The sequence below is a fragment of the Corylus avellana genome, chromosome ca8, assembly GCF_901000735.1.
Source record: "Corylus avellana chromosome ca8, CavTom2PMs-1.0".
In the NCBI taxonomy this organism is placed as follows: Eukaryota; Viridiplantae; Streptophyta; class Magnoliopsida; order Fagales; family Betulaceae; genus Corylus; species Corylus avellana.
Genome location: NC_081548.1, coordinates 19005992 through 19033425, shown reverse-complemented (window position 1 = coordinate 19033425; position 27434 = coordinate 19005992). Strand labels below are relative to the sequence as shown.

The 27434-nt window shown below is 35.8% G+C and overlaps 3 protein-coding genes across 3 annotated transcripts in view; 1 reads left to right on the top strand and 2 right to left on the bottom strand.

The window, feature by feature from the left end:
• The first annotated feature begins 10060 nt into the window (after nucleotides 1-10060).
• LOC132191120 (putative kinase-like protein TMKL1) lies at nucleotides 10061-12804 on the top strand. Its single transcript, XM_059606130.1, has 2 exons — nucleotides 10061-10891; nucleotides 11872-12804. The coding sequence occupies exons 1-2, from the start codon at nucleotides 10408-10410 to the stop codon at nucleotides 12462-12464; spliced, it is 1077 nt and encodes a 358-aa protein (XP_059462113.1). The 5' UTR covers nucleotides 10061-10407; the 3' UTR covers nucleotides 12465-12804.
• A 2612-nt stretch (nucleotides 12805-15416) lies between these two features.
• Nucleotides 15417-16991, bottom strand: LOC132191119 (UDP-glycosyltransferase 73C3-like). The gene has a single exon (XM_059606129.1). It carries the CDS (start codon nucleotides 16936-16938, stop codon nucleotides 15487-15489), a length of 1452 nt encoding a protein of 483 aa, XP_059462112.1. The 5' UTR covers nucleotides 16939-16991; the 3' UTR covers nucleotides 15417-15486.
• An 8689-nt stretch (nucleotides 16992-25680) lies between these two features.
• The window catches only part of LOC132190988 (U-box domain-containing protein 35-like), a 2785-nt gene continuing 1031 nt past the window's right edge, over nucleotides 25681-27434 (bottom strand). The window contains exons 2-3 of the mRNA XM_059606010.1: nucleotides 26622-27411; nucleotides 25681-26219 (exon numbers count right to left, since the gene is read on the bottom strand). Of these exons, the coding sequence (XP_059461993.1) occupies nucleotides 26040-26219; nucleotides 26622-27411 (970 nt within the window). The 3' untranslated portion in view covers nucleotides 25681-26039. The remainder of the gene's footprint in view (nucleotides 26220-26621; nucleotides 27412-27434) is intronic.

Sequence of the window (27434 nt, the reverse complement as noted above, 5' to 3'; positions counted from 1 at the left end):
ATGGTAATTTTTATTGTCACGTTAAAGAGTGTGCACTTGAAAGTGTGAGAGTAGGGGTGTAAACGAGCCGAGCTTGAGCAAGCTTCCCTTGTTCAGGCTTGGCTCATTTAAATTTTACTCGAGCTAGAGCTCGAGTCGAGTTCAAGGGCGAGTCAAAAAAATCGAGCTCGATCTAATAATAAGTCGAGCCGAGCCAGCTCACGAGCTGGCTCTTATATTTAATGTTTTTGTTTTTTTTTAAAAAATTTAACTTCAAGTACTCTTAAACGGCTTAAGAAGTTAGTTTGCATATGAGTATTTGCTTAACCTGGCTAGTCGAGTATGGAGCCTGAGTCAATACAGCAAGACATTTGGTTTTAAAGAGAGAAGATATGCATCTTTTTATAGATAAACAAACTTGGAGATTAATGTTTTCTTAACAATGTGGGACAAGTTAACAAGTTGCATTGGGACAATGCTCCCTACAAAAAACTATTTTTTCAACGTCTCTCTCAATTCCCCTCACCAGTCACAGCACATCTTCCACCTGAACTCTCATTTCCCACTCTCTCACTCTCGCTCATCAAACAGATAGTGATAGTGTTTGGGTCTGTATTATTTTTCAATAGTTTATGCCTTTTGCAATCTCCCTCAATAGTTTATGCTTGATTTTTCTTTCTTTCGTTTGGGTCTGCTTTAATTGAATCGAAGTCTTTTTAATGATTTCTCTCTCTCTCTTTGATCACGAAGGGTTTAGAATTTTTCATTCTCTAACGCTTAAATATAAATGCAATTTTAAGATTTTAATAATTATGAGATTTATAATTAATTATGTATTACTCAGTTTATATATATATATATATATATATATATATACACGAGCTTATACGAGCTTGCTCACGAGCCTAGCCGAGTCGAGTCGAGCTTGCTTCGTTTAATATTCGAGCTAGAATTTGTGTTCATGAAGTGTTTCATTTAATATTCGAGTCGAGCACGAGCCGAGCTTATGCGAGTCGAGCCCGAGCTTGCTCGCGAAACGCTTCGCTCACTTAACAGCCCTATGTGAGAGTATTATGTAGCATTTCTCTTGTAAATAATGTTGTAATTCCTAGATCCTATTTGTACAAGTTAAAAATCAATTAGACAGACAGACAGGGAGACAGATTGGTACTTTCTTCTATTACCCTTCTCTTGCTTCTCGTTTTGGAAGTTGTGCTTCTTGTGGTTTTTGGCCCTTAGCTTCTTGAAATTGTACTGGAGGTCTTAGGATTTGCAGGCGTGGAGATTCTTTTGTCCAATTGATTCAATTATTAAAGAGGACCACGCTGTGGCATTTAGTGCCTAATGTGTTGGTCCCTCTGCTTTCTTTTGACTGGGGCTACTGCGCTTTAGTCCTTATTGATGCACGCCAAAAAGAAGAAAAATGTCATTGGGTCTTTTTGCACTAAAGCCCCGGCACTAGTCTTGTGACTTGTGACTTGTATATATCTACATTGGTCCCTAGCGCCCTAGCTTGTGTGGAAACCAGAACAAACTTTTAGTGACACATTGCTTTCATTTGTATGTGTAATTATCAAAGAAAAATTTCCTCTTCTCTCTATTTTTTTAGAGAGAGAATCTCTCATCTTTCCTTAAGAAAAAATCTCCTCCTCGTGAGGCTCCTCTCCACTTCTTGCGTGTGCTCCAGGAAAGGAGTGATGTCGGAGGAACAAGATCTTCTCCAGTTCAAATCAACTAGGAAATATCCAATTAGTTATACTTTATGAGTATTTTTGTCTTTTTACTTTTTAAGGAAACAAAAATATCTCTCCACTATAACTAACTGAATATTCTCTCATTCATATTCATATGAACTGGGAAGGATCCTAATTCCTTCTTCTTAGGTTTTTCATCTCCATCTCTTCCCGCCTTCCCCGGCCTCCATGTTGCACCACTCACTCTTCTTCACCCACGAGTGGGCATCATGCGATGTCTTGCTTTTGTTGTTGTTTTAGCATTTCTGGTTTTGTTGTTTTATTTTATGAGTTACAATCTCCCTATATATGTGTGCTTTTTACTTCTTGTGGACATCTTTTCAACTGGAGATCGTCTCTCCTCATCAGTGACTCCAGACCAATCGTCAACGATGGTTCCCCTCCCTCAACGGTCTCCAGTTGGTTGCTGTTGGAGAATACCTCAAGCAGACCAGCCTTTTGGCTTGCTTCAAAATCTGCCTTGTGCAACCCATTTCTTGCCTCTCAGTCCAAGATAGAGAGGTCAAAGTGTCTCTTTGGGTTCGCAATTTCAAAATGTACAAGTTAAAAATATCAATTTTAAATGTCTAATTTGAAAACGTGGTTTTTAAAAATGCAATTAAACATTTGACAAAATTGCAATTTAACCTTTAAAATGGTAATTAACCTTTAAAATTGTGCATTTTTAAATAAGTATGTTTTTACCAGCAATTTGAAAATACAGATTTTCTACATTTTTAAATGGCAATATTACACAATCAATTTTTTTGCAATTTGATTTAAAATCATATGTTTTGTATATGAAATCGCAATATAAAACTCACCTTAAACGGGAGTGGGATCTTATTGAGAATGGTTTCTCTTTACCTTCTAGTCTGGGGACCATAGTACAAGTCACAGTCTTAAAGTTCCTTTTCCTTTAAGGTTGTTAAAGATGCTAATTAGAGTGAATCAAAAGTAATTAGGGTGCTAAATTTAGGGTTTGATTTGGGTTCCTTTGGCTTTATTGGGGGTCGTTGAATCCTTTTGTGTAATATTTAAAGGTATTCATGGATTTTCATGTCGCAAAAGGAATTTCAAATATAATTCAAACGGTTGCAGTTATTGAATTTTAATAACCGCATCCGCTCTGCTTAGGTAGTTAGCGGTTATTCAAACCAATAATTGACAGTTTTGTAACCCTTTTTTTTTATATGGGCTTTTGGACTCTTTGAGGTATTTTAGGCATTTTTATGCCTATTTTTTGGGGCTTATTTTAAATAGTTTTGGGTCAAAGTGTTCCTAAAACAATGAATATGATGAAACTTTATCCCTAACTCGTATTTAAAACCGTCAAAAAGATGTAGTTTTAATGTTATATTTTAAATATAAAATATAAAATATATATTTACATTATTATATATAAAGGTAGGCAGTTAGTGGTTATTAACTGTTTTTTCCTACCCCTAAAATCGTTCCTCCCCTCTCTAAGCAGTTAACGGTTTTTTATAACCGCCTACCAAAGCAGTTATGCGGTTAGTAGTTGCACAGTACTCCTATAGCAATCTAGCTTATAACCGTTTACCAAAGCGGTTATGCAATTAGCGGTTGCGAGGCGGTCATAACTATCCCCTTTGTACACCCCTATAACAATCTACCAATTTTCTTTTTTCACAAAAATTACTTCTACTGGTATTGTGTTTGATAGGATTAAAAAATTTAAGAAGTTTGTAAATTTTCGAAGTGAAATAATTGAAATTGATGGCTTTAATCATTGAAAAGAATCATTCTTAGTATGAATACAATATTTAAAACTAATTCAATTTTTTATTTTTATAATGATGACGACAATCATGAGAGTGGTATTGATAAGATATTATCATACTCGTACGTACTAATGATAGCAATGCTATAAACTATAACGTTAGTAGTAATATGGTGATACTATAAATTAAAAGTGATGATGATGGTAACAGCAATATATGGTATGGCATGGAGAAAATGGTGAAAATATTTGATGATAGCAATGGTGGTGAGGTGGGTAATGTTGCGGTCGTAGTTAGGGGCGGAATTAAAACACTTTTCCTTGTGTATTTTTAGGAAGAAATGGCCTCGGACGGCCCTTTCCAGTCCCCCATGGCTCATCTCCGGTCATAGTGTTGCAACGTGGCGGCGACAATAGCAAATATGAAAGAAATGGCAATGGTACTTGTAGAGGTGATGGCAAAGGTGATGATAATGATGTGAAGATGGTAACGAATAGTAATGATAATGGGGTGGGTGGCGACAATGTTCCACAAATGATGATGAGACGCAGGCAATTGAGATTGTAATAGGATTCTGAAAATGATGGTAGTAATTGTGGTGGGCTACATGAGTATTGGTGAGACATGTTGGATGACATTGTTGGTAGGAATTGCTATTATAGAAACACCAATAGAAGTCATCAACTAATTTGGGAGGTGTACAATGATATCTTCATTCGTGGAATACAAACTCCGAATTTTGAGACATGAACATGGAGTCTAAGGTTTGGATCTCAATGCTCAATTTATTTTTAAAAAACATATCAACAATTTAAAAGGATTTTTAAATGTAGCCCAACTAGTAACACATTTTTCAAAACAAACAACAAATCTCTTTTCAAAATACAGAATAATTACGAGAAAATAAAACATAAAATACTTTCTAAAAAATAATTACCATGAATGTCTTGTGGCTCTGCAGTTGCCGCAATGAGCTTTTAGTGACTCGACGATGGCCGCTAAGAACGTTTGGTAGCCCTACAGTAACCACCATTAACTTCTTAAGGCCCCACGATTGCCGCAATTAACTTCCGGCAACCTTGCAGTGGGTGCTAGGAACTTCAGGCAGTCATATGGTGGCCACACCAACATCGTCTACTAGCGTTCCTATTGTGGTTGCCAAGAAATTTCAATGGTCTTGCGATCATGAACTTTCAACAGTCTCTCGGAGGAGACATTGTCCCACTTGAAAATTTAGGAAAAAGTGGGAAAACTTCATTATAAATAGAACGGAAACAACTCCTTTAGGTACAACCCATTTCTAGCCATTCTTGTATTGTTAATTTTCCTTTGCTTTTAGCTTCCTCCAAACAATCCCGCTAACTTAAGTGTCGGAAGTATCTCTCGCCAGCACAATCGGCAAGCATCCTTACTTACCTCTTATCTCTTCCGGTGGCATCTTCAACCCAAGTCTTTGATGCGTGGTCAATTGTATAAAAAATATCAATAAAAAACTGAAATATTAATATAATGGTGAGGATAGCTACTCAAAAAATTAAAGACCTCAACTTCTTGAAAGGCTTATGCATAGATTGGATAAAGAGGAGATTCAATTTTTTTTTTTTTGGGTTATGGCACGCCAGATCTGGTTGAGGCGTAATGATGTTGTTTTTGGGGGAGATTTTCTTTCTCCTTCAAGAATTACTATTGCTAAAGATCAACTTGATGCTTTTCAATCTACAGACCAATTCAGAATTAATAAATGTTATCGACAGCCTCAAGTTAACAAAGAAGTGATCAATGAAGCAAAACTTTCTTGAATTGCTTTAGTTCTTGGACAACTCTGATAAATTACTAATTATTCCAAAAGCTTAAGCCGATAGGAAGAGGTAAATTTAATTATTTAATTATTACTTTAATACTTCTCTTTACGTGTGGGCTCAAACTCCTTTTTAATAGGTGAGGCCCAACATGTATAATATTTAATATAAATAGGAGGTGATTTGACGATATCAAAGTTCGAACCCAGGACCTTTGGCTCCGATACCACGCTAAATTATCAGTTATCTCAAAATCTTAAGTTTATAGGAAGATATATATATATATATATATTTAATCACTTAATCATTAGTTTAACACTCTCCCTCACGTGTGTGCTTAAACTCCATTTTTAATAGGTGAGGCCCAATACATGTAATATTTAATTTAAATGGGGTGAATTGACGGAGTGAAAGTTCAATCGCATAACCCTTTGGCTTTGATACCATGTTAAATTACCAGTTATCCCAAAAGTTTAAGCTTATATGAAGAGATATATAATCACTTAATCATTAGTTTAACACTCCCCTTCACGCGTGGGCTCAATGATTTGACGGAGTCAATGTTCGATCCCAAGACTTTTGGCTATGATACTATGTTAAATTACCAGTTATCCAAAAATCTTAAACTTATAGAAAGCGATATATTTAATCACTAAATCATTAGTTTAACAAATTTGTCATTTAAAGCGTAATGCTAACAAAGCTGGGCATTGTTTAGCAAAGTCTGCGATATCTTTAACTTTGGATCAATTATGGTTAGATGGTTATCCAAATTGTATCGGTGACATTGTATTGAATGAGTTGATTAATGTTATTGATGATTTTTTTAATATATATATATTAAAGACCTTATTTTAAGTATTTTTATCTATTTTAGAGTGGCCAATTGTATAAAAAAAATTAAATTAAATTTGAATCAATTAAAAAAAAAAAAAAAAAAACTACCGTACATATATTATCATATCATCCAAATAGCAAATACTACCAAAAGAGTGGTGATGAACGTGAAACCAAAAACAAGGTTATAGGGAAGTGACACAATGATTACGTGTCGCCACACGATTGCTTCCAATTTCGAGCTTTCGTGCCCCAAAGGAAAACCAGGTGGGCCATCCCTGTCTGTCTGACACTTTTACACACTTTGATAATCATGGCTGATGTTCTGGCTGGGTCCCACCCATTTGATTTTGCTGGGGCTTTGCTCATCCAATACTTGCTTGACGTCCCATCCCTTTTTTTTTATTATTATTTATATATATATATATATATATATATATTTTTTTTTTATTTTAGGTAATGCGTCAATTGTGCCTTCTATTACACAATCGGAATATTTCATATAAGAAAAACAAAAAATCAAATTTAGTCTTTTTTTTTAAAATTTTTTTTAAAATTTTTAAAATTTTTATTTTATTTTAGTTTTAGGGAAAATTACAGTTTACCCTCCCAAATTTGATAATTTTTTTTCAATTCGAACATCAAAGTTTTAATTTTTGCAATCCACTCCTACAAAGTTCTAATTTTTTTTCAATTCAACCAATATTATCCCAAAATTCTCATATTGCCCATAATTTTTATTTTTTTTATTTTATTTTTTATGAAAAAGAAATAAATTTGGGGTTGCAAAAATGGTCAGATGGCCAAAGGAGTGGCTACGGCCACCTCGAATATTTTTTATAAAAAATAAAAAAATAAAAATTAGGGGCAATATGAGAAGTTTTGGATACAATTGGTCAAATTGTAAAAATTTGAAACTTTGGGGGGTGAATTGTAAAAATTGAAACTTTAGTGTTCGAATTAAAAAGCGCTGTCAACTTTATGGGGATAAACTATAATTTTCCCTTCGTTTTATGAGATTTTGATTTAGCACTTAAGTTTTTAATGTCAATAATTAAGTCCTCAAATTTTTCTTTGATTTTAAATAAATCCATCCGTCATCCAATCATATAATTAATTAGTGGTATGTCATGTGTCAAACCAATTGATTAATTAATGTTATGTAGCTTTTTTTCAACATGTCATGTGTCATGTGGTACGATTACATTAAATTTTAATTATATTCTAAATAAAAAATTTAAAAAAATTTGAAAACTTTTAACTTATGGTATATTTGCAATTTTAAGGAACTGAGCTTGGCACATAATATGACAAACAAGAGCCACATGGCGGTAATTGATTGTTTAACGTGGCATATCATTAATCAATTTGAGGATAGGTTGACAGAGAAACCTATTTTAATCCAAAGAAAAACCTAAAGACATAATTGTCGAAATTAAAAACCTAAAAACTAAATTAAAATCGCATAAAAACCTAAGAACTAAATTTAATTTAAATTCCTTGGAAGTGGCCTCTTTGTCCCATTTGGTTAGTCCAAGCTGGCTCATTTTTGATAAGCTCTATGGATCGATTTAATACATCCAAACCTAGATGGATAGGCGCGCAAGCAATATAGAGATATCATGTCGTATTTTAATCACTATCACCTAAACTCCTAAGTCCTAATGGCCATTTGTTCTCGAAGGATAAGGAACGCTAGCATAAAGGAGTGAAGGCTACAAAATCAAATTAATTATATCATGAATCCCCTCCTTAATCAACCAAGCGTGGGAAAACACTCCATAAAAATAAGGAAAGCAGCTCCTTGCCAATCTTAAGCACAAGTTTAGATGAATGAGTATCTTGTCTTTACTCAAATATTGTACTTGCTAACAAGACGTTTCTTCTTGGTTTTGAATGAAAATCAAAAATATTTACTTAAAAAAAAAAAAAAAAAAAGCTATTTGCCAAAGTCATATACCTAAAGGGCAAACATATTGTGGAAAGTGAGAGCATAATTACTTCTTAGAAATTTCTTAGCAAATAATTGGATCCTTAACCTCAGCAAACCTTCAAGCTTGTTAATGTTACCAAAGAAAAAATTGAAAAAGAAAGAAAAAAGTGGAAGCGAAGCTGTAATCTGATGGTGACAAATCACCCTACTTCTATAGAGAACAAGTGGGAGTTCTAAAGTCTAAGCAATCAATAATTATTATATTCATACTCAAAAAAATAATAATAATAATTATTATTATTATTATAGTCATCATCTTTTATAGCAATTGCCAAACCTACGACCACTGAAAGTCTTCTTAGTATATGATTGTAATTTGTACACACCCTCTTCCTAAAGGAGCCCATAGCCAATGTGTGTACAAATCATTGGCTATTGATATCTACACACATATATGGGATTCATGTGAATCTGAGTAGTGGATGTTTCATATATATGGAAGAGCTAAAATTGTAGAGGATATGATCGATGAGGAAGGATAAAACACATTTGTTTTTTAGTCCTGATTCGCATGTGGTGCACATGGAGTGCAATTGCATAAAGAACATTAAACACTTATTAAAAAGTAAGATTTACTTTTTGTTATGAACAGAAAAATGATAGTCATTTTGTGAGGAGAGGTGCCCCCAGCGCGGAAGGAGGCCTTCTTCGCCTTCCACCTATGCTGCGCAGGAAACGCCCTAATAGTGAAGTTTCATAGGGTCTTTCTGTCCAGGTGTAGGTAGTCTGCATTTTCACAGACATGTCTATTTCACAAAGTTTCTCTCCAAGACAGTGCCCAGATCGTTACGCCTTTCATGCGGGTCAGAACTTACTCGACAAGGAATTTCGCTACCTTAGGACTGTTTGTAGTTACGGCCGGGTAGAATATATGAAGCTACTTGAGAGTTAGAGATACCTATATCTAGTTGAAGAATAGATCTACTACCCCAAGAGAGGGTGATTGTTTTACCCTCTTGGAAGATGACATTTTAAGCTCTAAAGCGTCACTATTGATGTAGTGATGTTGCTACTGTAGTTAGCTCGGTTGGAGTTGTTGCAAGGGTCACGTACTTGAAATGAGGAAAAACTAAGGTCTTCCTCAAGAAATGGAAACTTGTCACATATATACAAGCTCATATTTTTATGTCCATGATCAATGAAAATAAGTTGTCAATATAAAAGAAGAGTATTTGATGTGTTAGAAGACGAGCTAGGGTGTGTACTTTCAAAGGAAATAAGGTTCGGTCCTGCACGATGATCATTCGAACGAACTTGAAGGTCCATTACGATGAGGTGTAGGGTAAAATAGGTGTCGAGATCGCATCCGGAGAGGTGATTATATGAAGGAGAGTCGAGGGGCTTGGTCGGTACTCCATTCGGACCATGTCTGGTCAAGGCTAGTAACATAGGAATTAAATTGCAAATCAGTATAACTATATTGACTGAATTTATATATTTTTGTAAAAACTTATACATCATCAACATATATTATTTCTGTAAATTGTCTTCCCAACTAAAAGTTTTTATAAGATTTCTGTAATTGTCTTCCCAACTAAAAGTTTTTATAAGATTTCTGTAATTGTCTTCCCAACTAAGTTTTTATATATTTTTATTTATAGAACATTTTCTTTTTTCTTTTTTAGCAGTTGTTGTACCATTCCCCTCACATCTATAGTCAAAACTCAAATAATTTCTAGTTTTAATAAGAGATTAAATAGTTATGAGCCCTGTCAGACGGTTGGCTCTTGACTTCCAACTATCCATAATTCAGTGTTCCTAGTGCAGCGTGCTCTCTACTCATATGAACATGTTACATGTAGGTGTGGGACCAGAAGTATCCAATAAAGAGGAAGCAAACACATAAACAATCTTTAATCACGGCGAAAAACAAAGAAAAAAACAAAAAAATAAAGAAAGAAAAAAAATAATAAAGTGAAATAGAAGAAGAAACATTTACAGTCAAAATTAGATAAAACATCACATGGTCACGTCTGTCTGTCTTTACTAGATTCAGCCAGCGTATATTTGCTCTCAGCCTTGGATCTCAGAGTCCAATTTTGACAGCTCTGTTTTTCCCACTATAGTTCTTAAAGAATCTTGGTTTTCACACCCCTTCAAAGTTCGATTCTATCTTCTTCTTCCTGTCCTGTATTTCCAGCCGTATGAAAGTCTTTTCCCATCAATAATGGACCAAATTTCTATTGTCTTTCGCTTTCGAATCCAATACCTTTTACCCAGATCTTGATTTCTTGTTCTTTACTCTTTCCTCCTGTCCGAGAATGTACTAATGCATTGTCTTTCTCATCAGCCTCACACCAAAGAATCAAAATTTTGTTAGAATGATGAAAACCGACATGCTCAAACTAGTTCTTGGACTAGCTTCTGCAACTCTGCTGGCAATTCTCATGCTTTTCATCTTCTTTTACCGCAAAAGAAGGGTGAGAAATGGTCGTGAAGATGTAGAAGATATGGACCTGAAAGATGGAGATGAGGCAGAGATGGAGGACTTGATTACTTTCAGCGGGGGAGAGGACCTGACAATCTGTGACATATTGGATGCTCCAGGGGAAGTGATAGGAAAGTCCAACTTTGGCACGCTGTATAAGGCGTTAATGCAGCAGAGCAACAAGCTGAGGCTGCTCAGGTTTCTGAGGCCTGTGTGCAGTGCAAGAGGTGAAGAATTTGGTGAAGTGATTCGGCTGCTGGGGTGTGTAAGGCATCCAAACTTGGTGCCTCTTCTGGGATTCTACGCAGGGCCGAGGGGTGAGAAGCTTCTTATTCATCCGTTTTACAGGCACGGCAATCTGGCAGAATTCATTCAAGGTAATACATCTACAACACAGCTTGCGAAAGCTGGATGCCAGAATATTTCTGTTTCTTTAACTTTAGTTTCTCTGCTTTTCTCTGGATAAAAACAGGGTTGTTTTAGTTCATAGCAGTACTTCATTTTGAATAGATCGTTAATTATTGGATTTGGGTTAGATTTAGTTTCAATGATGATCAATCCTTGATGTAGATTAGGGAAATGAAGTAGGACAAGTTCATCAAAATGAAAAGGAATTGCTTGCTCAATCTCAAATCAGGTTCCAGAAAAATGTTTCATATTCTTTGGCTTAAATATCTCGGATTCGCTTTTATTAGGATCTAGAAGAATGTAATTCTTCAGAAGTTTATCAAAAATTGGTATGGAAATAGTGGAAGGGAAAGGGTTTGTAAGATTTGTCTTCTCATGGTGATGGTGGGGGTGATTAGCTCACCTTAACTGAATTCAGAAGGAACTTGTTTTGTCTGCATAAATTATGCACGTTTTACGAACAACTAGATTTGGAGTCTTCCCTGCATAATTCATCTGTCGGCACCCAACTTTGTCAGTTTCTCCCCTTTTTTCTCTTGAAAAAGAGCCGATGATAACGCTGGTTCACCTTGTTATTTCATCTTTCGCTTTCTTTAAAATAATATTTTCTTCCTTATCTTGCATAAACAATCTTATAGCCCGTTTGAGATTGTGTTGAAAAATATAGCTTTTATTTATAAAAGCTTGAAAAAACTTCATTTTTAAGTTTTTCCAAAACGCTGTGTTTTGGGTTTTTTTAAAGGTCAAAAAAGTGCTTTTTAAGTTTTTTATCAAACCAACACGTTTTTGGTCGGGATAACTTTTTATGTACTAAAGCATTTTTTTAAAACTTTTTAACGCAATTTCCAACATGCTCTTAGGTGTTTTAGATTTAATTTCTCTTTGTACCATCTATATTCAGTTGAAACCAAACAATTTGAACAGAGCAACTCTGTTTTTATTTTGGCAGATGGTAATGGGGAGTCTTTCAAATGGGCAAACATTTACAGCATTTCAATTGGAATAGCCAAGGGACTGGAACATCTCCATACAGGAATGCACAAGCCCATAGTCCATGGAAACATCAAGTCAAGAAACATACTTTTGGATCGCAATTACCAACCATGCATCTCTGATTTTGGCCTTCATCTTCTGTTGAATGCTACTGCTGGCCAAGAAATGCTTGAAGCTTCAGCAGCTGAGGGATACAGAGCCCCTGAGCTGATCAAAATGAAGGATGCAAGCGAAGAGAGTGACATATACAGCTTTGGGATAATCTTGCTGGAACTTCTTTCAGGAAAGGAACCAATCAATCAGGACCCAACTCCTGATGAGGATTTTTATTTGCCCAACTTCATGAGAAATGCTGTGCTTGGACATAGGATTGCAGACATATTTCATCCAGGCATACTTGTCAGCAACATGCATGATGGCCATAGAGAGGTTACTGAAGAAAGCATTCTCAAATTCTTTCGGCTTGCCATGTCTTGTTGCTCTCCTTCCCCTTCTCTGAGGCCCAATATTAAGCAGGTCATTTGGAAGCTTGAAGATATTGGAAAATAAGCAAGTTTGGGACTTCTGCAGAAAATCAAACCAAGATCAACATGATTGATATATCAATTCTCCAAGATCAACACGATTAATAATAATGACAGTGACGACATTGACGTATATATGAAAAGTATAAATAATACGGCCGAAGCATAATGGTTGAAAATTTTGGCTTTGGAACATGGATGACAGGATTACTGATGCTTATGCTGATGCTGATGTTTATGGAGAAACAGATGCACTTTCTGGCCACCCATCAAGGAACGTAGGATTGTTGATTAACTGATTATGTTTGTCAGATTTCAGAGTTCTTTATTGCCAAAAATCAGCAGCTCAAGATTGTGGATTCTCTATATGGCCCCAGCTTTGATATTGTGGAAGGGTTATATATATATATAAAAAAAAATCTTATTATACCTGTAATTACCTCAGCAATTGTACCCGTAAAAGGTGGTGATTATCTGAAGCATGAGGCTGGATCATTAGGCTAATGGGATTTTCATTGACTTTGCACTAAAACAGTCTGTAACTTCTGAATGAATTATGAAGCCAAAGTTCTTGATTACTTTTTTAGTTATGTGTTGGTAAGGCTCTTTATCAAATGGCCACTTTGGAATTCAAAAGTATCGTAATTGTACCTATCTTGAGCCTAAATATAAAAATCATACTTATATCCGTCTTCCGATTATAAATTTAATGAAGAGACACCTCAAACCAATAAAAAAACCATCCCACCAGCAACTATAAATTCTGTCATCATTTTCAAGTACCATCTATGATACTTTTGAAAACCGAAGTGGTCATTTGACAAAGAGCCTTATAATCCATTGTTTTCTACATAATGTTCCTCTCTCTCTCTCTCTTGCTGGCAAAGGAGATGGTAGGTGGGAATTGGAGTTGGTCAAGCTGTGGAAGTGGATATATAAATATGTAGTTGAGGTGGGGAGAGGATTATCCTAATCTCATAATGACCACAACAACTTAATTAATCACTTTGGTTACTGGGCCATTGCACCAATGAAGCATAAACGCATCAATTGTGTGGCAACATGAGTAGAGGACCACTACTCATCAAACTGCTTTCACTACTTTTGCTCCATTTTCACCCTTAATGTGTCTTCACTAATTTTTTCTCCTTTTTAATTATCATTGCTAAATGCACAGATGCTATTATTGCCAGACGCACAATGCATATATACCATTGTTGTTGGACATAAGGCTGGCAATTTTGACACGACCCGCAAACTCAATACGAACACGACACAAAAAAACAAGTATTGGGTTTGGCCTTATCGGGTTCGGGTCTTAATCGGGTCTACCCGTTTAAGACCCGGTTAATTTCGTGTATGGTGGGTCTACCCGGTAGGTCTCGCCAGACCTGGTTACTGTTCGGGTCTGGCGGGTACTCATCAGACCTGGTTACTATTCGGGTCTGGTGGGTACTACCGGGTCTGACGGGTACCTACCAGACCCGGTTTAAAAAAAAAAAAGAGTAAAAAAATGAGCATATTTGTAGTGTTTCATAATTCATATCTTTGATTACATAGAATGGATCATAGATCCTTCAAGACTTCAAGTGGACAACACCAAGCATAATGGCCCATGAGAACCTAATTTGTAATGAATCTAATGATGATGTAGTTTTGAGTTTTGTTTATTTTTTGTTTATTATTTTGTTTTTGTTAGCTTTTTTATTTTATTATTATTATCTTTTTCTTTATTTCTATGATGGAAATGCCGTGGGAAATCTAATTTAATCCATATTCATTTCATATATACACCATTATATATATATATATATGTGTGTGTGTGTGTGTAAAATATTTAATATGAACAGTAAAACAAAGAACATCTAGACTGGTCATCATAGCTAATGAGTTGCCTTAAAGAGAAACTAAAGTCATTATTGCATTACATGAAATTATGGAAATTGACCATCTAATATTCTAATGTGTATAGAGTTGAAAATTGCTAATTTTGTGAATGTTTTTATTAACAATTGTACTGGTATTCATGTATTATTAATTTATTATTACAAATTTTTTTTAGAGTTTAGGGTTTTTAGCGGGGCAGGTCGGGTTGGGTTACCTGTTAAGAGAATGGGTCGTGTCTACCCAATATTACCCGATTATTATAAACGGGTTAAACGGGTCGTGTTGGGTTACCCGGCTATTTCCGTGTCATAATTGTGTTAGACTCGATTACCCGTTTAGCTAAACGGGTCGTGTTCGTATATAAGCTAATCGTGCAACAGGTACTCGCGGGTCATAATCGAGTCGTGTCAGGTACCTGTTTTGCCAGCCCTAGTTGGACATGCAATACACACCATTATTGTTGGACGCACATCTACTATTACTAATGAACGGGCAACTACTATTACGGTTGAACGCGCAACGCATATCTACCATTATTACTAGGCACATAATGCATATGTCTCATTACTGATGAGCGCGCTTCTACCATTATTGATAAACACGTAATTACTATTATTGTTGAACGTGATATGATTATTACTGCTAAACTTATCAATATTGTTATTGTTGAACCGGTATGTATTATCACAAATGGAACAACCATCATTATTGTTATTGAATCTATATATATATATATATATATATATAAAGCCAAGTTTTGGCTTAAAGAGTGCGTAGAATTGTGACACGTGTTCTCAACCGGTTATATTAGAAAGTACCTAAAATTACGACACGGGGCGTTTTAGATGTTAACTCTTTAGTGAGACAATTAAAACATAAGGGTTTTATTTGTAATGCATTAAATTGTCTAAATAAAGAAAACAAAAGGTTTTCAAATTTTCTCTTTCTCTCTCTTTATCTAATTTTATTTTCATTTTCTCTTACTTTATATTTATATCTCAATACGAGACAATTAAACGTATAGGTTTTATTTGTAATATACTTATTTTTACGCATGACACGAGGAATGGCATTATTACTATTTGTTTTGTTTTTTCAAGCAAGGAAAAGTAAACAGATGCATTTTCGACAAAAAGAGGCACACATTTCTGAAACATCTTTTATTTGCCTGATACCTGTTCACTGATATGCTTGATCGAGGATGTGACGTTCAAGTAAGAGGATCCCCCATCTTCAACTGCCCTCTTTGCCTTCCCTCCAAGATCTCTAGCTCTCTTTCTTCTTTCTTTTCCCTCTTCACCTTCATCCATCAACTGCTCTATAGCCTTCTTTACATCCTCCCTTTTCACCAACACCCCAGCCTTCTCTTCATCCCCCCACTGCACACACGCTTCAACTCCCACCCTCACACCAATCCTCAACACTTGTGCAACCAATTTCTCATTGTAGAACTGCTCAGCAAACATCGGCCAGGTTATCATCGGCAAGCCGGCACTTATTCCTTCTAGCGTTGAATTCCATCCACAATGAGTTAAGAACCCTCCAATGGCTGGATGTGAAAGGATTAGAACTTGTGGCGCCCATCCTCGAATCACAACACCCCTCCCTTCAATCCTCTTCTCAAACTTTTCTTCTACAAACCATTTTTCTAATTCTGTTGAGTAATCTCTTTTCCTAATCACCCAGATGAAAGGATGGTTGGATTCTTCTAATCCCAAAGCAAGCTCCACTAATTGTGAGGCTAACAAGTGGCAGCGACTCCCAAAACAAACGTAAATCACAGAGCTTGGCTTCATCGAATCCAGCCACCTCAAGCACTCGGGCTCCGGCTCATCAATGGAGGACTTGTTTGCTAAAGATAGGGGCCCGATGCACCAAATCTCCTCGACCACTTTCTGGTATTCTTTGACGTGCCTTGGCTCCAACTCTTCAAAAGTGTTCACCAACACCCCTTGTGCCGAAATTGCAGCAGCATTAAATCGGTCCATACGATCTCTCAAGTCACCAGAAATTTGTTTCAATATTTCAGGCAGCTGGGCCGTAGTGAATTCAGTTCTATCTGGCATGTTTGGGACCAAAAATGGCTCCGAGTCAGATTTGACTCCCTCGAGTACCTTGGAGCGAGATATGTTGTGATGGCACAAGAGAGTGAAGCAAGATATTCCATGGAAGACAAGCCTTGGAATCTTGAACCTGCAAGCGACATCTGAGGTCCAAGGAAGACACATGTCACAAATAATGCAGCTAGGCCTAGAAGAAGATTCCAACCCTTCTAGCCACATCTCTAGTGGTTTTTGCAGCATGTTACTTGCTTCCAAAAATTGTGGGAGTAAATCGGGAGATGCGAGGGTGTCCATGTTCTCGCAGCCTTGAGGCAAGCCAGCTTCTTGGCAAGGAAACGGTAGTGAAATGAATTGTATGTTGAGGTTGGAGGCTTTTGCTTGATCAAGGATTGGGTTGAACCGGGCTGCATTAAGAGGTGTAAGGATAATGGTAACATTTAGGCGACGGCGTGCAAGTAGTTTGGCCATGTCTGTGAAGGGAATGAGATGGCTTTGGGACATTAGCGGAACAAGAAGAAAGTGAAGCTGGTGATCAATTTGGGAAGCCATGGCTGAAATTCTTGTGGGAAAGATGAGAGTGATCAGCCACTTTTTAATTGATGATGGGGTTTGTAGTTTGCAAATTTGCCAAGTGCGCGCATCAACTTTGTAGCGTTATTTATAATATGACTGGTAGACCAAAAGGACTCTACAAAAGAGAGCCATAAGTGAGCGCGCAATAGCGCATGGACTGCGAGGGAGTTGGCCAGCGGATGGTTGAGTGGTAGCTGGCGATATTGAGGAGGAGGCGCTTGTCGGTTGCGGTTATAGGTTTTTAATAGATATAACATCTAATAACTTAAAGGGAAAAATATAAAAAAGCCCCCCAAACTACCAGCCGTTTTCGATTTAGCCCCCTGATGTTCCAAAAGTTATAAAATAGCCCCCCAAACTACCAAATTGTTACATTTTGACCACTCTGTTAGTCAAAACCGTTAGTCTGGACGGAAACCACGAAACGACGCCGTTTTATTAGGGTTAAGTTACGAAAATGCCATTGTGGGATTTATTTTATTTTATTTTTTAAGGCAGAGCAAAACGGCACCGTTTTTGCTTAGGGTAATATAGTTATATCTTGATTTTATTTGTTTAGTCACTCCTTCTCCTTCATGCAGCCTCCTTCACCTCACCTGGTCAAATTCTTCCTTAAAAGATTTCTAATACATGTAATTGAAATTGGAGGTGTAAGATGAAAATTAAGTGTGAAATCAAGACTTTTACTAACAGGGACAACACAAAACGAAACAAATCTCAATAACCAAACTAAATACTCTGTTTTTCCTCGGCTTTCCCAAAGCTACTCCACACACATACTCTGTTTTTCCGCACTTAGAAATCAATTGCAATTTCTTCCTCCATACTCTGTTTTTCCGCACTTTTAATAGAAACACCATTTCCATTACTTGTCCCCTCTTCCTCCAAAAAACCTCCATCAAAACTCACATCCAAATTCTTCTGGGGTTCACAACCAGAGATTACTGGGTATCGTTTTTCAACTATACTTAATTTTCATACATATTTGTCAGTACCATAATGGATTTTCTTGTTTATTGGAATTTTCTCAGAGTTGGAATTAAACTTCCAGAAATTGCAGTACGATTTGAGCACCTAAATGTTGAAACAGAAGTTCATGAAGGAGGCTGCGTGAAGGAGAAGGAGAGACTAAACAAATAAAATCGTATAACTATTACCCTAAGCAAAAACGGCGCCGTTTTGCTCGTGCTTTAAAAAAAAAACAAAAAAAAAAAATCCCACAAGGGCATTTTTGTAACTTAACCCTAATAAAACGGCGTCGTTTCGTGGTTTCCGTCCAGACTAACGGTTTTGACTAACGGAGTGGCCAAAATGCAACAGTTTGGTAGTTTGAGGGGCTACTTTATGACTTTTGGAACATCAGGGAGCTAAATCGAAAACGGCTGGTAGTTTGGGGGGCTTTTTTATATTTTTCCCTAACTTAAACAAAAGACTTAAAAAACAAAAAAAAAAACACAAAAACAAAAAGAAAAACAAAAAAGCAAAAGACGAGGAAGATTACATGAGGGCTTGCCGTGGAGAGACTCCTTAACTAAGATACGAGGGGGATGGGCAAGTTTGTTTTTTTTTTTTTAAGAGAGTGTTTAAGAGAGAAAGAAGATCAGCTTCTCTTCCCACTTCAGGCCACCTTACATGTTAGCACTTAGCAACGCAAGAAATTAAATAATTTTTTTTTTTTTTTTTTTTTTTTGCCCTCGCACAAGATATATATATTTTTTGACATGTTCACATAAGAAAGGGAGGGGAGATTCGAACTAGTGACCTCCGCTTCATGAAGGATGGTTTCCAACCGATTGAGTTACCCATTGGAAACTCGCACAAGATAATTAAAGAGCACTAGAGCAGTGATTTTAGTGTATTATTTTAAGGTTGATGTACACCCTTGTTGCGCTTGTTGAGGATAAGTTGTATTCGTCTACAAAATTTTCAAAGAGAAATCCATTAACATATGCAAAATGAAATACACATTATATGATTTTTAAATATAGTGAGTAAAATACTTACCTCTGAAAATTTTGGCTTGCTTCAAAAACTGCCTTGTGCAACCCATTTCTTGTCTTTCAGTCCAAGATTGAGAGGTCTAAGTATCTGTTTGGATTTGCAATTTCAAAATGTACGATTTAAAAATATCGATTTTAAAATGTGTGATTTGAAAACGTGATTTTTAAAAACGCAGTTAAGCATTTAAAAAAATTGCAATTTGACCTTTAAAATCGCAATTAGCCTTTCAAATTGTGCATTTTTAAATAAGCACATTTTACCTACAATTTGAAAATACAAATTTTCTATATTTTTAAATCACAATTTTTTAAAAACACAATATCAAATAATTAATTTTTTGTAATTTGATTTAAAAACGCACTTTACTTTATGTATATGAAATCGCAAAATAAATCCTACCTTAAACTTGAGTGGGATCTTATTGAAAATAGTTTCTCTTTATCTTCTTGTCTGGGGACCGTACAAGTCAGTCTTAAAGTTCCTTTTCCTTTAAGGTTGTTAAAGATGCTAATTAGAGTGAATCAAATGTATTTAGGGTTTGATTTGGGTTCCTCTGGCTTTATTGGGGGTCGTTGAATCCTTTTGTGTAATATTTAAAGGTATTCATGGATTTTCATGTCGCAAAAGGAATTTCAAATATAATATAACAATGTAGAGGTGTACAAACGGTTGCAGTTATTGAATTTTAATAACCACAACTGCTCCGCTTAGGCAGTTAACGGTTAGCGGTTATTCAAACCAATAACTCATAGTTTTATAACCTTTTTTTTTTTTTTTTAATATGGGTTTTAGGGTTTTTTGAGGTATTTTAGGCATTTGTATGCCTATTTTAAATAGTTTTGGGTCAAAGTGTTCCCAAAACAATGAATATGATGAAACTTTATCCCTAACTTGTATTTTAAATAGTTTTCTTTTTTCATTTGTTACAACAAAAATTACTTTTACTGGTATTGTGTTAGGATTAAAAAATTTAAGAAGTTTGTAAATTTTCGAAGAAGTGAAATAATTGAAATTGATGGCTTTAATCATTGAAAATAATAATAATAATAATAATCATTCTTGGTATGAATATAATATTTAAAACTAAAACAATCTTTTTTTTTTTTTTAATGATGACAACAATCATGAGAGTGGTATTGATAAGATATTATCATACTAGTACGTAGTAATGATAGCAATGCTATATAAACTATAACGTTAGATAGATGATGGTAACAACAATATATGGTATGGCGTGGAGAAATAGTGAAAATATTTGATGATAGCAATGGTGGGGAGGTGGGTAATGTTGCGGTTGTCGTTAGGGGCGGAACTAAAACACTTTTCCTTGTGTATGTTTAGGAAGAAATGGCCTCGGCCGGCCCTTTCCAGCCCCCCTTGGCTCATCTCTGGTCATAATGACATAACATGGCGGCGACAATAGCAAATATGAAAGAAATGGCAATGGTATTCGTAGAGGTGATGATAATGATGTGAAGATGGTAACGAATAGTAATGACAATGATAATGGGGTGGGTGGCGACAATGTTCCACAAATGATGATGAGACGCAGGAAATTGAGATTGTAATAGGATTCTGAAAATGATGGAAGTAATTGTGGTGGGCTACATGAGTATTGGTGAGACATATTGGATGGCATTGTTGGTAGGAATTGCTATTGTAGAAACTACAATAGAAGTCATCAACTAATTTGGGAGGTGTACAATGATATCTTCATTCGTGGAATATAAACTTCGAATTTTGAGACATGAATATGGAATCTAAGGTTTGGATCTCAATGCTCAATTTATTCTTTTAAAAAATATCAACAATTTAAAAGGATTTTTAAATGTAGCCCAACTAGTAACACATTTTTCAATACAAACAACAAATCTCTTTTCAAAATACAGAATACTTACATGAAAATAAAACACAAAATACTTTCTATAAAATAATTATCATGAATGTCTTGTGACTCCGCAATGGCCGCCATGAACTTCTAGTGACTCGACGATGGCCGTTAAGAACGTTCGGCAGCCCTGCAATAGCCACCGTGAACTTCTTAAGGCCCCACGATTGCCGCAATTAACTTCTAGCAACCTTGCAATGGGTGCTAGGAACTTCAAGCGGTCATATGGTGGCCATGCCAACAACGTCCACTAGTGTTCCTACAGTGGTTGTCAAGAAATTTCGATGGTCTTGCGATTGACGTCATGAACTTTCAGCAGCCTCTCAGAGGAAACATTGTCCCAATTGAAAGTTTAGAAAAATTAGGAAAAACCTCTTTATAAATAGAACGGAAACAACTCCTTTAGGTACAACCCATTTCTACCCATTCTTGTACTGTTAATTTTCTTTTGCTTTTAGCTTCCTCCAAACTACTCCGCTAACTTAAGAATCGGAAGTATCTGCCGCCGGCACAACCGGCAAGCATCCTTAGTTACCTCTTATCTCTTTCGGTGGCATCTTCAACCCAAGTCTTTGATGCGTGGTCAATTGTATAAAAAATATCAATAAAAAACTGAAATATTAATATAATGGTGAGGATAGCTACTCAAAAAAATTAAAGACCTCAACTTCTTGAAAGGCTTATGCATAGATTGGATAAAGAGGAGATTCAATTCTTTTTTTGGTTCTGGCACGCCAGATATGGTTGAGGCGTAATGCTGTTGTTTTTGGGGGAGATTTTCCTACTCCTTCAAGAATAGTTACTATTCAGAATTAATAAATGTTATCGACAGCCTCAAGTTAACAAAGAAGTGATCAATGAAGCAAAACTCTTCTTGAATTGCTTTAGTTCTTTGACAGTTTTGTTAAATTACTAATTGTCTCAAAAGCTTAAGCCGATAGGAAGAGGTAAATTTAATCATTTAATTATTACTTTAACACTTCCCCTCACGTGTGGGCTCAAACTCTCTTTTAATAGGTGAGGCCCAACACATGGAATATTGAATTTAAATGGGAGGTGATTTGACGATATCAAAGTTCGAACCCAAGACCTTAGCTTATAACAAGAGACACTTAATCATTAGTTGAACACTCTTCCTCACATGTGTGCGCGTGCTTAAACTCTCTTTTTAATAAGTGAGGCCCAACACGTGTAATATTTAATTTAAATGGGGATGAATTGATGGAGTCAAGGTTCAATCGTATGACCCTTTGGTTTTGATACCATGTTAAATTACTAGTTACCCTAAAAGCTTAAGCTTATATGAAGAGATATATAATCACTTAATCATTAGTTTAACACTCCCCTTCACGTGTGGGCTCAATGATTTGACGAAGTCAAGGTTCGATCCCAGGACCTTTGGCTCTGATACCATGTTAAATTACCAATTATCCCAAAATCTTAAACTTATAGGAAGAGATATATTTAATCACTTAATCATTAGTTTAACAAGTTTGTCATGTAAAGTGTAATGCTAACAAAGCTGCACATTGTTTAGCAAAGTCTGCGATATCTTTAACTTTGAATCAATTATGGTTAGATGGTTATCCAAACTGTATTGGTGACATTGTATTGAATGAGCAGTTTTCTGCTTGATTAATGATATTGATGATTTTTTTTTTAAAAAAAATAAAAATTAAAGACCTTATTTTAAATATTTTTATCTATTTTAGAGTGGCCAATTGTATAAAAAAAAATTTAATTTAATTTGAATCAATTAAAAAAAATAAAAATAAAAAAATACCGTACATATATTGTCATATCATCCAAATAGCAAATACTACCAAAAGTGTGGTGATGAACGTGAAACCAAAAACAAGGTTATAGGAAGTGACACAATGATTACGTGTCACCACACGATTGCTTCCAATTTCGAGCTTTCATGCCCCAAAGGAAAACCTGGTGGGCCATCCCTGTCTATCTGACACTTTTACACACTTTGAGATTCATGGCTAGGGGTGTAAACGAGTCGAACTTGAATGAGCTTCCCTTGTTTAAGCTCGGCTTGTTTAAATTTTACTCTAGCTCGAGCTCGAGCTCATAATAAGTCAAGCCGAGCCGAGCCAGTTCACGAGCTGGCTCTTATATTTAATTTAATTTATTTAATTTATTAATTTATTTTTTTATTATAAATTTAAAGTTCAAGTACTCCTAAACGGCTTAAGAAGCCAGCTTGCATATGAACATTTGCTTAGTCTGGCTATCAGAATATAGAGCCCGAGTCAATATAGTAAAGCATTTTGTTTCGAAGAAAGAGTATATGCATCATTTTATAATAAAATGATACTATTAAAAGAAAAAAAAATCATCAATTTTTAATATTAATATGCGGAATTATGTGAATAACTTCCAATTCGAGCTTTATACGAGCTGCTCACGAACTTAGCCGAGTCGAGTCTAGCTAGCTTCGTTTAATATTCGAGTCAAGATTCGTGTTCATGAAACGCTTCATTTAATATTCGAGTCAAGTTCATGCGAGCCGAACCCGAGCGAGCGAGCGACTTGCTCTCTTAACTACCCTAATCATGGCTGATGTTTGATTTTGCTGGGGCTTTGCTCATCCAATACTTGCTTGACGTCCCATCCTCTTATTATTATTATTATTATTATTATTATTTTAATTTTTAATTTTTTTATTTTATGTAATGCGTCAATTGTGCCTTCTATTACACAATCGGAATATTTCATATAAGAAAATAAGAAAATAAGAAAAATCAAATTTAGTCTTTTTATCTATTTATTTTTATTTTAGTTTCATGAGATTTTAATTTAGTACTTAAGTTTTTAATGTCAATAATTAAGTCCTCGATTTTTACTTTGATTTTAAATAAATCCATCCGTCATCTTTCTCAAAAAAAAAAAAAAAAAAAAAAAAAAAATCCATCCGTCATCCAATCATATAATTAATTAGTGGCATGTCATGTGTCAAACCAATTGACTAATTAATGTTATGTAACTTTTTTTAACACGTCAAGTGGTACGATTACATTAAATTTTAATTATATTCTAAATTAAAAATTTTTAAAAAGTCAAAAACTTTTAACTTATGGTATATTTACAATTTTAAGGAACTGAGCTTGACACATAATATGACAAACAAGAGCCACATAGCAGTAATTGATTGTTTAACGTGGCATATCATTAATGAATTTGAGGATAGGTTGACTAAGAAACCTATTTTAATCCAAAAAAATAATAGCTTCAGTATTCAGAAGGAATTTGAGGGGCTTTGCTCAGAGAGGGGGAAGGAGAGCAACAAGACATGGCAAGCCGAAAGAATTTGAGAATGCTTTCTTCAGTAACCTCTCTGTGGCCATCATGCATGTTGCTGACAAGTATGCCTGGATGAAATATGTCTGTAATCCTATGTCCAAGCAAAGCATTTCTCATGAAGTTGGGCAAATAAAAATCCTCATCAGGAGTTGGGTCCTGATTGATTGGTTCCTTTCCTGAAAGAAGTTCCAGCAAGATTATCCCAAAGCTTTATATGTCACTCTCTTCGCTTGCATCCTTCATTTTGATCAGCTCAGGGGCTCTGTAGCATCTATAAATTAAGCAAGAAAAACCATCGCACCAACAACTATAAATTCTGTCATCATTCACAAGTACCATCTACGACAGTTTTGAAAACCGAAGTTCCACTCTCTCTCTCTCTCTCTCTCTTGCTGGCAAAGGAGATGGTGGGTGGGAATTGGAGTTGGTCAAGCTGTGGAAGTGGAGATATAAATATGTAGTTGAGGTGGGGAGAGGATTATCCTAATCTCATAATGGCCACAACAACTTAATTAATCACTTTGGTCACTGGGCCATTGCACCAATGAAGCATAAACGCATCATTTTGTGTGGCAACATGAGTAGGGGACCACTACTCATCCAACTGCTTTCACTACTTTTGCTCCATTCTCACCCTTCATGTCTCTTCACTAATTTTTTCTCCTTTTTAATTATTACTGATGCTATTACTGCCAGATGCACAAGGCATACATACCATTGTTGTTGGACATGCAATACGCACCACTATTGTTGGACACACATCTATTGTTACTAATGAACGAGTAACTACTATTACGGCCGAACGCGCAACGCATATCTATTATTATTGCTGGGCATGTAATGCATATGTCTCATTACTGATGAGCGCGCTTCTACTATTATTGATGAACATGTAATTACTATTATTGTTGAACGTGATATGATTATTACTGCTGAAATTATCAATATTGTTATTGTTGAACCAGTATGTATTATCACAAATGGAACAACACCATTATTATTGTCATTGAATCTGTACTTATAATTACTAACAGAACTATGTTACTGTTGCTATTGAAGTCATGATTATCACCACTGCTGCAACTAAATATAATAATTATAGATTGCATTCATGCGATTTTTCATATCTTGTGGGATTTCAGGTTTGAGTTTTTTGTAGGCTTATAACGCTCTGGTAGCCCTTAACTTCCCCGTTTGATGTGAGTTTCAGGCTTAGCTCCCTCTTTAATGAACTTAAATCCAAAGCGGTTGTCCACCCAATTTCTGACACCTGGACAACTATTTAAAAAGTGTCCCAACAAGGATAGAAGAGTTAATTCACTTTTGCATAACATCAAGAATTTTATCCACTTTTTATATCCTCGAGAACTATTTACAAATCGGTACAACTCCATGAACCAATTTTACATTTACCCCTTAAAACAAGGTTTTCTTACCCACTTCCATTGCAACGATAAGATTGGCTTTATTGATTGTCTTTCCTGAAAAGAGAAAGAACAACACCACCACCAACAACAAAAAGGAATCTCGGTTGGTCTTATTTCCGACCCACACCGCTACTGCATTGCTATAGCCATTACAAAAGTTGTCTTTCAATACATAATATTACGAAAGAAATGGACCCTAGTAAGAATATCCTACCTGAAACACTAAGAGCTCTGTTTTTATTTTGTTATTTTTTTTTACATCTAATTACATATACATGTTGAGGAATCCTCAAAGAAACAATTCTGTCAGGCTATACTGAACGAAGCAAAGTAGATGTCATCGGTCAGTGGACTACACTCCACTCTCCTCTCCATAATCGTAGAGAAAAGTCTGCAATTCAATAACAATTTTCAGCATTATTCTGAAAAATCAATAAAGAATGTTGTTATTAGTGTCTGGACTTCCACTCCATAATCGCAGAAAGAAGCGTGTAATTTGGTATTAGATTCTTGTCAAGCAATGGCATATTTGTCATTGGCGATGTATTGTTCGCTTCAAGCCAGAACTCTATTGCTTTACGGTTGTAAGTGTAACCATCCGCTGCGACACAAGGGTCATCCATCACATCCTGTAACAAAAATAAATAACATACCATTGCTAAATTATTGCCAAGGGACTTTTCATGAAACTAAGCAAGAAAAAAAAAAAAAAAAACTATTTATCCAATTTGAAATTTGGAGGAACTGAAAAAATGAAGCAATTTTGAGAGTTACTGGACATCCAAGTAAGAGGTTGTATAGCCACAGCATGAATGCATCTTTTGAGATATATATGTATTTACCTAAACATTCATTTCTTAAACTACCCCCAACTTTCTTCTATCTATGAGGTTACTTCCAGATTTGGCACCAAAAAGGCGGCAGTAATCTGCCTAAATGGCTACTTTATAGTTCACCAAAACAATAGCATTTTTGTTTCCCCAAAAAACAGGAACCATGAATATTGCCAATAAAAGATTACACAGGCATACCTTAATAATTGGGCAGATGAAGTGGTTAGGAGGTGAGGGTCGAAGTCTGGAAGCTGAATGTTGAGCCCTATCGGCAACCTTTTTCAATCTCTCCAGTGCAGGAAGTACTTTTTCTTCTAAATCAGGCCTGTCTCTACGCCAAAGCTCAGCACAGTTGAGTCCCAGTTCAGCCAATTCCTTTGTTTCCTCAATTGGCCAATTCCCAGCCTCTGGATCCAAAATCTCTAATAAATGACCATCACTTAACGCAGTTTCTACGATATGGGGCAGTGCTATTGCTGGTTTTGCCGTCAGCAACTGCAAAATTATCATCCCGAAAGCGTAAACATCAGACTTTGGAGAGATTGACCCAGTCCTTTGATACTCAGGATCTATGTACGAGAGTGTCCCAACAGGTCCCGTGTCACAAGAATCTGAATGAAGAATCATAGAAAGACCAACATCACCAATCTTGCTTACAAGGTTACGATCAAGCAAAATGTTCGCCGGCTTCAGATCACGATGGATAATTGGTTTTGGCTTTGAGTTGTGAAGAAAGGCTAGAGCTGAGGCTACTTCCCAAGCTATTCGGTACCTCTCAAACCAAGGAATAGGGGGTGTACCATTTTTCCTGATCAACCTGTCCTCCAGGCTACCATTCTCCATGTACTCAAAGACTAGGCAACCGTGATCTAAACATGCTCCAAGAAGGAGAAGCAAATGGGGATGATGAATTTCGCTCAAGATTTTAAGCTGAAAACCAATAGAAAAATAGACAAAGTAGTCAGTGAATATATCTGTTGAGTTAACCCTGCATCCCCACCCTTTTTTTTT

Excerpts from the sequence above, each read along its gene's own strand:
- LOC132191120 (XM_059606130.1), top strand. The coding sequence starts at position 10,408 with ATGATGAAAACCGACATGCTCAAACTAGTTCTTGGACTAGCTTCTGCA. Across the intron at positions 10,892-11,871 it reads TCTGGCAGAATTCATTCAAG|ATGGTAATGGGGAGTCTTTC; the intron begins GTAATACATCTA and ends TTATTTTGGCAG.
- LOC132191119 (XM_059606129.1), bottom strand. The coding sequence starts at position 16,938 with ATGGCTTCCCAAATTGATCACCAGCTTCACTTTCTTCTTGTTCCGCTA.